The sequence below is a fragment of the Theileria annulata genome, chromosome 2, assembly GCF_000003225.4.
Source record: "Theileria annulata chromosome 2, complete sequence, *** SEQUENCING IN PROGRESS ***".
Taxonomy (NCBI): Eukaryota; Apicomplexa; class Aconoidasida; order Piroplasmida; family Theileriidae; genus Theileria; species Theileria annulata.
Window position 1 is genome coordinate 91406 of NC_011099.1, and position 11747 is coordinate 103152.

The 11747-nt window shown below is 34.5% G+C and overlaps 5 protein-coding genes across 5 annotated transcripts, besides 7 other annotated features; 2 read left to right on the plus strand and 3 right to left on the minus strand.

The window, feature by feature from the left end:
* Nucleotides 1-189: 189 nt before the first annotated feature.
* On the plus strand, nt 190-2059 carry TA15925 (uncharacterized protein; the record flags this gene model as incomplete). Its single annotated transcript, XM_946689.1, has 2 exons — nt 190-1831; nt 1929-2059. 2 exons carry the CDS (start codon nt 190-192, stop codon nt 2057-2059), a joined length of 1773 nt encoding a protein of 590 aa, XP_951782.1.
* A 111-nt stretch (nt 2060-2170) lies between these two features.
* Nucleotides 2171-4733, minus strand: TA15920 (RNA binding protein (nil per os homologue), putative; the record flags this gene model as incomplete). The annotated part of the gene is made up of 6 exons (XM_946690.1): nt 2171-2625; nt 2689-3025; nt 3102-4392; nt 4430-4459; nt 4495-4676; nt 4707-4733. The coding sequence occupies 6 exons, from the start codon at nt 4731-4733 to the stop codon at nt 2171-2173; spliced, it is 2322 nt and encodes a 773-aa protein (XP_951783.1).
* Nucleotides 4447-4459: a sequence feature (1 probable transmembrane helix predicted for TA15920 by TMHMM2.0 at aa 52-74).
* Nucleotides 4495-4550: a sequence feature (1 probable transmembrane helix predicted for TA15920 by TMHMM2.0 at aa 52-74).
* Nucleotides 4734-4891: 158 nt separating the features above from the next.
* TA15915 (uncharacterized protein) lies at nt 4892-5335 on the minus strand (the record flags this gene model as incomplete). Its single annotated transcript, XM_946691.1, has 2 exons — nt 4892-4986; nt 5026-5335. The coding sequence occupies 2 exons, from the start codon at nt 5333-5335 to the stop codon at nt 4892-4894; spliced, it is 405 nt and encodes a 134-aa protein (XP_951784.1).
* A 625-nt stretch (nt 5336-5960) lies between these two features.
* Nucleotides 5961-6038: a sequence feature (Signal peptide predicted for TA15910 by SignalP 2.0 HMM (Signal peptide probability 0.644, signal anchor probability 0.000) with cleavage site probability 0.290 between residues 26 and 27).
* Nucleotides 5961-10296, plus strand: TA15910 (uncharacterized protein; the record flags this gene model as incomplete). Its single annotated transcript, XM_946692.1, has 7 exons — nt 5961-6069; nt 6119-6316; nt 6357-8279; nt 8347-8470; nt 8512-8971; nt 9043-9283; nt 9338-10296. 7 exons carry the CDS (start codon nt 5961-5963, stop codon nt 10294-10296), a joined length of 4014 nt encoding a protein of 1337 aa, XP_951785.1.
* Nucleotides 9640-9708: a sequence feature (4 probable transmembrane helices predicted for TA15910 by TMHMM2.0 at aa 1120-1142, 1162-1184, 1204-1226 and 1283-1305).
* Nucleotides 9766-9834: a sequence feature (4 probable transmembrane helices predicted for TA15910 by TMHMM2.0 at aa 1120-1142, 1162-1184, 1204-1226 and 1283-1305).
* Nucleotides 9892-9960: a sequence feature (4 probable transmembrane helices predicted for TA15910 by TMHMM2.0 at aa 1120-1142, 1162-1184, 1204-1226 and 1283-1305).
* Nucleotides 10129-10197: a sequence feature (4 probable transmembrane helices predicted for TA15910 by TMHMM2.0 at aa 1120-1142, 1162-1184, 1204-1226 and 1283-1305).
* Nucleotides 10297-10325: 29 nt separating the features above from the next.
* On the minus strand, nt 10326-11613 carry TA15905 (uncharacterized protein; the record flags this gene model as incomplete). The annotated part of the gene is made up of 4 exons (XM_946693.1): nt 10326-10634; nt 10665-10848; nt 10881-11460; nt 11523-11613. 4 exons carry the CDS (start codon nt 11611-11613, stop codon nt 10326-10328), a joined length of 1164 nt encoding a protein of 387 aa, XP_951786.1.
* Nucleotides 11614-11747: the final 134 nt, after the last annotated feature.

Consider the following 11747-nt stretch of genomic DNA (forward strand, 5'->3'; position numbering starts at 1 on the left):
AACTCATTATTAACTGAACTTACAACTTAAAATTTAATTTATTAGCATATACCTCACCATAAGGAAAATATTTCAGATTAATCAAGACCATCATTTGTAACTAGAAAGATTTTTATGTTTTAAAACCATTGTAAGTTTTTTCACTAAATAATTCAAATTTAAGAATTCAAGAATTGTATTATAAGTAAGATGAGCACCCGTATCAATTTATCGCATGAAGAAAACGATTTTTACTCTAGCCTCTTCGTACAGTGTGACACTGATGGCTACGGCTACGCTTCAGGTGATACAGTATCTTTTCTTTTAAGGAAATCAGATTTGGACGAAGATTTACTGTACTCTATTTGGGAAATCGCGGACAAGAACAAGACTGGTCAGCTGGATTTTTCTGGTTTCTGTATTTGCATGAGGCTGATCGCACACGTTCAACAATATGGTCCACAGGCTTTAAATGATCCAACTCTTCTGAATGAGGTTCCTGAACACTTGCCTATTTTTGCATTTCCAGAACAGATCAACCCAATGGAAAATTTTAATACTCAGTTCCAATTTAATAACCATGAAAATCAGTTCGGCAACACAGATGATGATTTAAAAAATGAAAATGGGTTCAACAAAAACAGACCAGAAGAACATGTTGAATCAGATCCCTTCACAATTTCAAGCTCAGATTTCGAGGGTTACAAATACTCATTTATACAACTAACTAATAGCCTGGACGGCTATTTGCTGGGCGATGAAGCCAGGGCCTTTTATCTAAGCACGACAAACCTCGGCCTCGACGATTTGATGCACCTTTGGAACTTGGCAGACTTTGACAAAGATGGCAGACTAACTCTCCGTGAATTCTGCGTCATGCAGAAGCTCTGCGAATCAGTAAATATCTTCGAAACGCTTCCAAAGTTGCTTCCTGACCCACTTTTTGAGTTCTTGCAATCTGACAATTTCCCAGATTATGCCAGTGTGGCTCAAACTCCCCCCGACACCACCTTACCCGTTGATGTTACTGTTCCCACCGTTCAAGCCAACGTGCCTACACTGCCTCCTCAGATATCCAATACTGTTAACAAGAAGTCTGTGATGACGATGGGAGAGAAGGGCATTAGGAGTGATCCTTTTGCACCAAATGAACTGGATCACCCTCAAGTTTCAACAACATACATTACCAATGACCTGATCCTGCAGTGTGAGAATCTTCTGAAAACACTGAGGGACGCAATTAACAGTGAGAAAAATTCCATTTTGGCTACCAATAACGAGTCTATTGAGATTGAGACTAAGCTCAAAAGTGACACCAAGACCCTTGAAAATCTTATGGCAGAATACAGAACTATTGTCGGAGATAGCCAGAACATGTCAAAGAGACGCTCTCTTTTGAACAGCAAACTCTCTATTGTTAACGACCAGATTCAGGAGATTCGTAACCAAATCCAGAGTATCCGCGTCTCCAGTGTTGCACTGAGCAGCAGCATTGACAAGAACAACGAGGAGCAGTCACTCCTCCAGAACGCCCGGCAAATGTTCTTGAAACAACTTGAGGAAGACACGAACTTGCTCAAAATTGAGGAGAGAGAACTAGCCGAGATCTCAAACCATCTTCAACAGCTTAAACGCCAGAGAGATCTTCTCAAGGAAAAGAACAACCAACTCAAGGAGTGTTTATCTCAGTCTGAAAACGCAACTAAGACTATGCTCAGATCAATCCAGCACCAGCAGGGAAAAATCATGGCTGTTCGCAACGAAAGGATAAACTTACTTGAGGAAAGGCTCAAAATGACCAATGAAATCAACAGTCTCAACCAGCAAGACGCCAATCCAAACGATTCACTAGGTACCTTTTTAAACATACAAACCTTATACTTAGTTAATTAATATACTTCATACAGTACTATTATATATGTAGTAAAAGTAATGACATGAATTTTTAGGGTTAGCTGACAATTCAAGTTCTAGTGAAGCTTCCAGGAATTTCACTGTTAATAGGAATGTAAATTTAGATAAAAAGGGTATTCGAGTTTCGTCCTCCTCGTTAAAGGTTGGAGATGAATTCCCCAAATAATCACTGTACTATATCGCATAACAACTAATGTACTATATTTAACATACAATTCATTGTATATCTACACCATTGTGAGTATACTACCATACATATATTCTATTAACGAATAGATTAAGTTTTTAGTTTCATTAATCTCCTCTTTTCTCTTTGTCTCTTGCCTCTTGAGTAGGTTTTATTTTTACTTTTTTGAGTGTTCTTGGGCTTTTGCTTTCTGGCTTGCTTTACAGTGTCTATTGTGAATTCGCACTGGAGTGTTTTTGGAGGGTACAGAGTTTTGTTATTTGAGAAGAACTCGAGAGTCTTCATTGCGATATTGTGGTCAACCAACTGCACAAATGCGAATGGCTTCTTCTTCTTCACCTTAACTCCCTGGTCATCCTTTGTGTAAGAGTCACCCTTTAGGAGTGTTAGCTCCACTATCCCTCTGTTCTTAAGCTTCTTCAAGTTCAAATACTCACTCTCGCTCAAACTAGTCTTTAGGTGATTATATATCACTGCTCTAAGGTCGTTACTCTTTACGTTCGATGGCAGGTTCTTTATACATATTCCTATTACACTATTTACCACTATTATAAATAAAATAAAATAAAATAAAGCAAAATAATTGGTTAAAATCTCTAAATTCATACTTTTGGGGTTAACGAATGTGTTTTTTAGCTTAATCTTCTCCATCTTACTGGCCACTGTCTGCTTAATTGTTTCTTTCTGATCATCTGACAGTTGGCTGAATTGTGGTGAATCTTCTTTAATTACTCCAACCATTAGCAGGTGTAGATTTTTTTGTTCTTTAAGTCGATTGCTATCTTCTTCGGCTTTCTTTTCCTTAAGAATTTTTGCTTCTTCCTTTGGCAGTGCTAGGTCCAGCTTCAACCTTCTTCCTCTAAGAGTATAACCCAGACCCAGTACTGGCTTTTTATTATTTAATTCTTTATCTCTCATGTTCGATAGTTTTTCATTTTCAACCAACTAATTATATTTATTTTATGGCTCAAACTAATCTATCTAGCTAGGTTATAGTTTAATTATCTAGTTATTTAAATACTTGTTTGAGTTGATCTCTGTTTTTAAACTTGACGAATGCTGTTCCTTTACTGGACTTATCTTCATTGAGGCAGATATTGCAGGATTCTACTTCAGCAAACTTTGAGAAATACTCGAAAAGTTCCTTTTCCGTACACTCGTAGTCCAGGTTCCTCACAAATATTGTGTTTCTAATTTCGTCCTTTTCAGGTTCGGGTTCTTCAATGACCTCTTCATCTGCACTGGTATCAACTGGATTAGTTACATTAGTGTCATCAGTATCAGTATTAGTATTTGTTTCCGCAGTGTTTTCAGGTGTGGACTTGGATAAGTAAAGTTGTTTGGGTAGTGATAGCGAAAGTTGAATCTTCCTCTTTTTAAACATTTTCCCGTTCAATTCGTTGATCAATTTCTTCGACTTTTCCAATGAAGAGAAGTTAACGAAGGCGTAGCCCTTTGATTTTGAGGGAATGTGGACCTTGGCTCCTTTATCATATTCCTTGAAAAAACTCGCCAACTCTTCGTATGTGGTTTTAAATGGGATGTTCCTGACGAAAACCCGTGAACTATTTCTTGTCGCCTTACCGAACAGCTCCATTGCCGTGTTAACTTTAACCAAACTCTCCTTCTTATCTTTAACTAGTGGGATTCTGGCGTTGTTTAGAATTGAATTAGCCTTCACGCAATCTGGAACATTTTTGAATGTAAGTTTGTAGTGATCATCTTCGGTTTTAATTTTGAATTCGACTTCAATTCTTCTTTTAATTCCCTTTTGTACTGACTCTAAGCTGTATTCGTTGGGCACTCCGTACAGATTCAAGACTTTATAATCTGACTTCACTGTTGAAAAGTAATCCAGCACTGACACCTTTAACGCCTCATCATTATATATAAATTTGTTATAAAATGACAAATAGCGATCCAGTGACTGGTTATCATCAAATGAGACTACGATTTTATTCTGCTTGTAATTAACACTTTTGTAGGCGCCTAGGTTCTTGACGTTGGAATCCAACAGCGTTTTGAAATCATTTAATGTACCAGAAAAGTTCTTAAACTTCAGCTTTACAACATTAGGGTTCTTTGTGCCTTTTTCATCGTTTTCTTTTACCCTTTTAATATGGTTTGATAGGGAATTAGTGGTCACGACATTGACATTCCTGCTTTCATTAACTTTCTTTTGCGCTGGTTTATTCTTATTTTGTTTAGTTTTATGTTTTTTAGAAGAAGTTTTTACCTTTTCCAGAACGTTCTTCTTTTGTAATTTTGGGTCTTTGTTCATTTTTAATGTTCCAGTTTTTCCAAATTTCTTTCTAAAAACGGATCTGGTGTATTTTCTGTTAATCCTACATCAACTGGGACTCCTTGAAAGGTATCAACCTAATTCATTATTATATATAATTGAAGTGATGAACAAAAATAATAAAATTAAATATACTGAATATGTTATTTTATTCATTACCTCTAGGAAGGTAACTTTTTGTACTGAGTTCCTAATTTTGTCCGGACTTGGCAATTTATTTAAATTTCTAACGACTGTGGCTGGACCTTCTCTATAAACCTTCTCGAATTTATAAACATTTAATCTTCCTGGTACCTACAAGGAAATTAAAAAATTTTAACTTACGTGTATCTTACGCCATAAAGTTGACATTTTATAAATATATGTAATTTGTTGAATATGATACTCTGGGATGGGTGTATTATATATACTAATTCATAATCAACTCCCCATCCTTAATAAAATAGATGGTTATCTAACAAAAAAATTTTAAAATATATTAAAGATTATAATTTATTGGCGATTTAATGTTACAATCTTTTGTTTGATTTTAAAATGGCGATCATTTCAGGGGTTAATTTAGTCAATCCTTTTCTTGCTTTTTTTGACATTTTAGAGAATTTTTCTAAAAAAATATTTTTATAATTATATAAATATTACTTACTTTGTCCAATGACTATCAAATTCTTTCCTGCTGATCTAATTTCATTTTCAATTTTTTTCTTACGTTTATCTTTTATTACTTTTGCTCTTTTCTTTTTTTCTTCTTTATCTTTCTCTATTAATTCCTTAGCTTCCTTTTTGATTTCTTCCATTTCTTCTTTTATTAGTTTAGATTTTAACCATTTCCCTCTTATCTTATCCTTTGACATTTTTTTAAAACTTTTTGATATAATTGATCGAACTGGTTTTGATGTTCCTTTCCATACTCTACCAGACAATCTGGTTCCTTTAATTTTTAATTCACTATTCATCTTCGATTGGATTCCTTTACTTAAATATGTTTTTAATACAGATTATTCAGGATTATAATTTTTGATAAATACTAAATTAATAAAACAACAAGATTCTATTAAATTAATCAAATTATTTATATGAATTTATAAAATATTACTAATTAATTATTGTATGAATTGATTCCAACATCATACATAATCACCATTAATAATTAAATTAGAATCAATATATAATTATAAAATTTAAATTTTAAAAGTATTTTTAATAATTCATTCAATTATTTACATTATTATTCCTATCTTTCACTCTAGAAATTCCTAACATATTTTAGAATTCTGATTATTAGAATTTTTATAATTTGAATCATATATAATACTTTTTAACTAATATTTCTACACAAAACTCTTAATATACTCAAATGTTTCCTTTACTATCTACATTCTTATTACCCCTTTAATCAATGGTCCACTTCGGACACTGGCACTTTGCTTAAATCACTTGAATACTCATCAATCAACTTAATATACACATATTAGTTATAATAAAGTGTTAATATTAGATTATAAAGTAATATCATATTCATCTACAAACATATTTTACATTAATATATATAAACAAAATCCTTTCTATACTTAAGTTAAAATGAGAATTAATTCCTTAATAACGAATACCTGGAAATTATGTTTCTTGTGTATGCTAAGTTCCAAATTTTCCTTATCACTTCGATTCAATCCCGATGTTTCAAATAAAAGTTTGCACAAATAATCTAATAGTGTTTTTAGAACTTGAAAATAACATAGGGGTGATTTCACGTCTTGAACTTTTCAACCCAGAATCAACAGGAGGACCATCATTCGCTGAAATAGGTGGATTTTTCATTCCCACGCCAATTCTTGATAAATCTGGAAACAATTCATACTCGTACTTGCAACATTCAACTACATCATTGGGTGTTGATCACGATGTAGTAAAACTTTCCAAGGAATCACTAAAATTCAGTAAGTACTATTGTGGCAATCTTTTCTTCAGAAATATCAGGAAATGTTGAAGGGTTGATAAAAGAGAAACCTTTAACGTTGATAGTCGGAACTACTTATGGAAGCAGGTTTGACATGTTGTTTGAAAAGATTGTTTCCAAAGATGATAATAAATTTGAATTTTCTCTCCCAAAGGGGACCTTTTACATAAAAACAGAAGGCAGTGGTTATTTTCTTCCCGGGGTTAAGAAAGTGGTTTTACCTTGCAAGCTAAAATTTTGTCCGTTTGTCAATGATAGTTTTAAGGATTCAATAGCTGTTGAACTGGCCAAGGATGATGGTTCGATTTACACCTACAATTGGAAATTACAGGATGAATCTCAATTTGGTGTGGAGTCTATTAATAGAATACCACAAGACGAAGCTTCTATTTTATCTCCATCTTCAACTGTTGTATCTCACGTTGACGCTTCAGATGCTTCAGCAAAATTGAAACTTTTGTTTGGAATTGAACTACATGGTGTTTGGGGCTCTGAATATGCTAATAGGCTTTTGAGTGTTTTTCTTAAATTTGATTTTCTGAATCGAGAAAACTCGCCCAATCCCAAAAAGCAAAAGTGGCTTCTAACTGATGAAAGTTTATATCCTCAAGATATTGAGATTATTAAAAATGTAGTTGATAGGAATGGGAGTCGAAATAAGAATCAGAATGTAGTAGAAGATACAGAGTATGAACAAATTGTAAAAATTTCTAGGGAAGCTTTTAAGTATTCTGTGAAGCAGGCAATTGATAAGAAAAAGAACGGCTTTTACTTTTCCAGGAGACTATATAAATCTGTGATTAGGGCGATTTGTTTGCATAACCCCGAAAACATGAAAAGGTTATTCAAAGATGCTCACAATGTCGTGATATTGGAACCATTTGAACTTGAGCATATGATACGGGCTAAAAATTCCTTCACTCATTATCCAAGCTCTCACTATCAAAGCTGGTTTAAACATCCTGAAGAGCTTATTGAGATTCTAACTAGCTGGAGAGAATACCCTTCTGGTCTTCATAAGGTCAACGGTCTGAGATATTTCTTAAGGAGGCAGGATGGAATGGTTAATCCTGAGCAACCAACTGCTCCTGCCATAGCTTATCCTAGGGGTCCAAATTCTGATTCATACATTGAATTTATGGAGTCTGGGTTCCACAATTATCACGATGTATCACAACTAATTTTACATGAGATTGGTCATTTTATTCACTTCAACACTGTTCCTGAGGATTTGAAAACGAAATGGATAGAGCTTGGGGGTTGGTATGAGGATCCCAAAGATCCTGATGGTTGGAGTACTAGAAAACAAACTGAGTTTGTTTCTGCATATTCTCACCAAAAAAACCCTGGTGAGGATTTTGCTTCTACTTTGGCAGACTATGTTCTCAATCCAAAATTAGTTAGATCTAGAGCTTTGCAGAAGTTTATGTTTATAAAGGATAACATAATGGGTGGTGTGTACTATCTGGTTAAGGCATCTCACGAGTTCAAGGTTTTGAATTTGGGGAATGCTGACTATTTTTACCCAGGAAGGCTATCTGAAATCAACGTGGTAGTAAATGGAAAGGTGAATGAGCCAAAGAAGGTCAAACTAACCTTTAAGTTGTTGAATAAAAGAAACGCTCAAGGGGAGGATTCTGACACTTGTGCAAAAAAAATCACTTTCAGGTTATTTTCTGAAATTGGCACATTTGAAGATATAGTTTTAAAGTCCAATACTGGTTGTTCTCATGTTTTGGAGACTGAAATAACAATTAATCAAATGAAAAAGAGGGGTGTGTGGACAACTGATCAGATTGTGGTTACCGATGACAAAGGGCTACAAAGATTTGTAGGTTCCGCAGATTTTGGTCTTAGAGTATGGATAAACAACGGTTCAGAAGATTTCCAGGATCCTAGAGCACTAACTAATTCAGTATCCCTTGCTCTGGTAAAAAAGGGAGGTGTGTTTCAAAGGATTTATCTAAACAACATAACTTATAAATAATTAATATTAAAAAATATTTTTAGATGAAGAAGCAGTTAGAGTTGGCTGGTTAGTTGTGGATGACTCTGAACTAAGGAAAAAGAATGCGGGTTACGCGGCCATTAACGGAAATTCAAATAACCAACACTCAATGGGAGCCTATTCAAGGTAATAAATTAATAATATAAAGATAATAAATTATGTTTCAGGTTTGATAATTCAGATTCCACTCCCAATAATTTTTGGAGGAAGGATGTGTGGAGTGGAGCAAGGAAGGTTCCGCTTGAATTTTGTTCATTAAATTCTCCCGATATTAAAAATTCTCTCAGTGATCCTAATATTAAATTTAACACACATAAACTGGGAGGTTTAGACAATTTTGAGGGACTTACATCTGATCAAGTTTCCTCTGGTTCATTTAACTGCTTCAGAGTTGCAGTAAACATCCCAATTAGCAAGTCTTCCAGAACTGGAGATTATTTTTTGACCCAAATTGTTACTTACGACTCGGCTGGTAATTCACAGCTTCTTCAGTGGCCCCAAAAGACTGGCCCCTTTATCACATATACCTCATCGAACCCCAACCCAGACAATTCTCCACCGACAGTTAAGGATATCAGAGTTACAAGCAGGCCTTCGAACCCTAACTCACCGAACGGAGAAACTTTGGTATCATAGACTACTTAACTAGCTACTCATTTATACATACTATCACTGTGCAGCGCCTAAACTATGTGTAGGTGGAAATATCGTTTAATTTGTGCGATTCTGGTAGCGGAATCTCATCACTGTCAGCATCTTTGAGAGACCCATTTGGAGCAACATTTATTTTGTATCCCAGCTGGTCCAAGACTGAGGGTTGCCAGAAGATTGTTCATACCCATGTTCTTCCTAAGGGTTCAATACCAGGAATATGGCATTTGAATAAGATTTATGCCCAGGACTTTGCAGGAAACGAGCTCTCTGCAGATTTAACCGAACGTATTTTGGTGGACTCTAAATAATTGTTCAAGATGCTGTTTGTTGTATTTTTAGTATTGACATTATCATCCTGTTCAGTTTTAGACGGTTGTAAGACGACCACATGTTATCTTGTTAAACCCATTAATAAAAATAGGCCAAGTGTTGGAGCGATTAAAAACAATCCGAATTCAAATGGTAGAACTGTAATTAAAGGACTAGTCCGTTCCAAGTCCTATGCCACAATACCCTCCACCTTGGAGATTGGGGATTTTTTAGATTCCGCAATGAAGCGTTTAAACCCTTTTAACTTAAAGTCATTTTTCCAGAAGTACGACCATATTATTTATCATCGGTTTCTACGTTCCATAACAAGAATACCGCCACTCACTGGCTTTTATGTGCTTTTATCAACAATAACAGCTTTCGTTTCTTATTTTTTTAACGATAACTTACCCTTTTCATGGATGAAGTTTGATTTGGACCGGGTTTTAAAGGGCGAAGTTTGGCGTCTCTTCACTCCTTACTTTTTATATGGCCAACTTTGGATAAACCATTATATGCTTTCCGTTTCAAACTTGAATTACATGGCCAATGTTGAGCTTGCTCACATCAACAAGCCTGAGAAGTTTATTGAATTCCTGGCTTTTGGAGTTCTTACTCTTTCTGCATACTCTTTCTTGGAGGCATACTTTTCGAAAAAATACCTCCCACAAAGTGCTGTAACATACGATAATATGGCCTTTCACTTCCACGTTTTTGTACTTTACTTCTGGTCTCGCATAAATGAAGGTCAACGCGTTGAATGCATGGATTTCTTTTCTATCCCCGCAGAGTATATTCCTTACCTGTTCATTCTTCAAAATCTGATATTTTATAATAGTGGACTAACTTCAGACTTCGTCGCTCTGCTTTTCTCCTACGCTTACTTTACACTCTTCAGCAATAAGAAAACTTGTCCTATTTTCAGGGGGTTTAAGACTAGTTGTCTTCGGAGACTTTATCTAAAATTTAGGGATGAAATGCAATACTAATATTTTATATACGTTTTATGTGTATGATATTATGAGTTTTCTATGCTTGATTCTAGTTCTTTCCAGTTTCTGTTCGATTTCTCGATCGTTTCTTTTATTTTTGAAATTGTATCCTGGTCAAATTTTGGCCCCTTCTTTTGTACAAAGTTCTCCAGATTCTTTAGAAATGGATCTGGGTCTGCTTTGATTAAGTTGATTAGACTAAATGTTTGTTTGGTGAACCTAGGGTGTATTTTACAGTTGTTTGACAAATTGTCCAAAATTTGTTCCATTAAAAATTGGTGGGCCTTATTTGATGGTGGAATTGATTTTAGGCAATTGAGAATTCTCAAGTCAAGCTAAACATAATTTTCCATTAAATTCTTTACCTCTGGAGTTGAATTTGTTTCAGTTCTTTTGTTCAGGAGATTTGAAAGCAAGATTTCAACTAGTTCCGGCTCAAGGCAATTAGCTGTCGTTAAACACTCTAGTAGGACTACCGAGTGTTCATAATATAAAACCGTTGGGTTGATAAATTTCATTAGTTGACCGATACACTCATTTAATTCCTCCCTAAAACAAATTTTAACTAGATGTAAATTTACTCGTTATTAAGCAGGTGTTTCATGTTTGACAAAGCGACTATATGTCTCACATTATCTATTGAAGAGCTAATTGATGCTCTGGACTTGATCTCAGGGAGCAACTGAGAAAGTACCTTTTTGCCATTATTTAATAGCTCATATTTTGTTGTATTTTCATGGGTGTAAATTTTGCTGACTGAGATGCTAAAGTTGGCCAGGGAAATTTCGTTTATTTCGTTCAGGACTCTGAGAGGAACCAGGGAGAGCTCAGACAATAGCTCATGGTCGTTGTACCTGAGTTTTGTAAGAGAGTGTAATATAGAGACCAAGTCCTTCGATTTAATATTATCTAAGTTTGTTTTAATAAAATTAACTAGTATTTTGAATAATTGTGAGTCAGAATAATGCAATCTTCCACAGGAGTTAATGATTTTGATGGAATCACGGACTGATGGAGGCTCAGAATTCAAAAGAGATATAATCCTGCCAGTTAAACATGTGAATAGTTGAAAATTGCGATAAATTATAATTGAAAAAGAGTGCAAAAGTGTTGTGGCTTGAGATAGGTTCAATTGATTAACACACCTCAAAGTCCGATCAGCTATAAAACGTAAATCTGAGGGCTTAGCAATCCCTAAAAAAGTTTAAATATGTATAACATACCATGGCTAATTATTTTTTTGACGGAAATGATAAAATCATCGATGGAAGATGTGTTAGCAGAATTTAAAAATAAATTCCTCAAAGAAAGCATATAAAAATAAACAATCAAATTAAAAAATTGATTTATTATGTAAATTTATTTAAATAAAGATTATTATTGCATTGTAACTTCTTTTACATCATTTTCATTTACACCATCTTCTTGTTTGATCTACAGCTTATTGT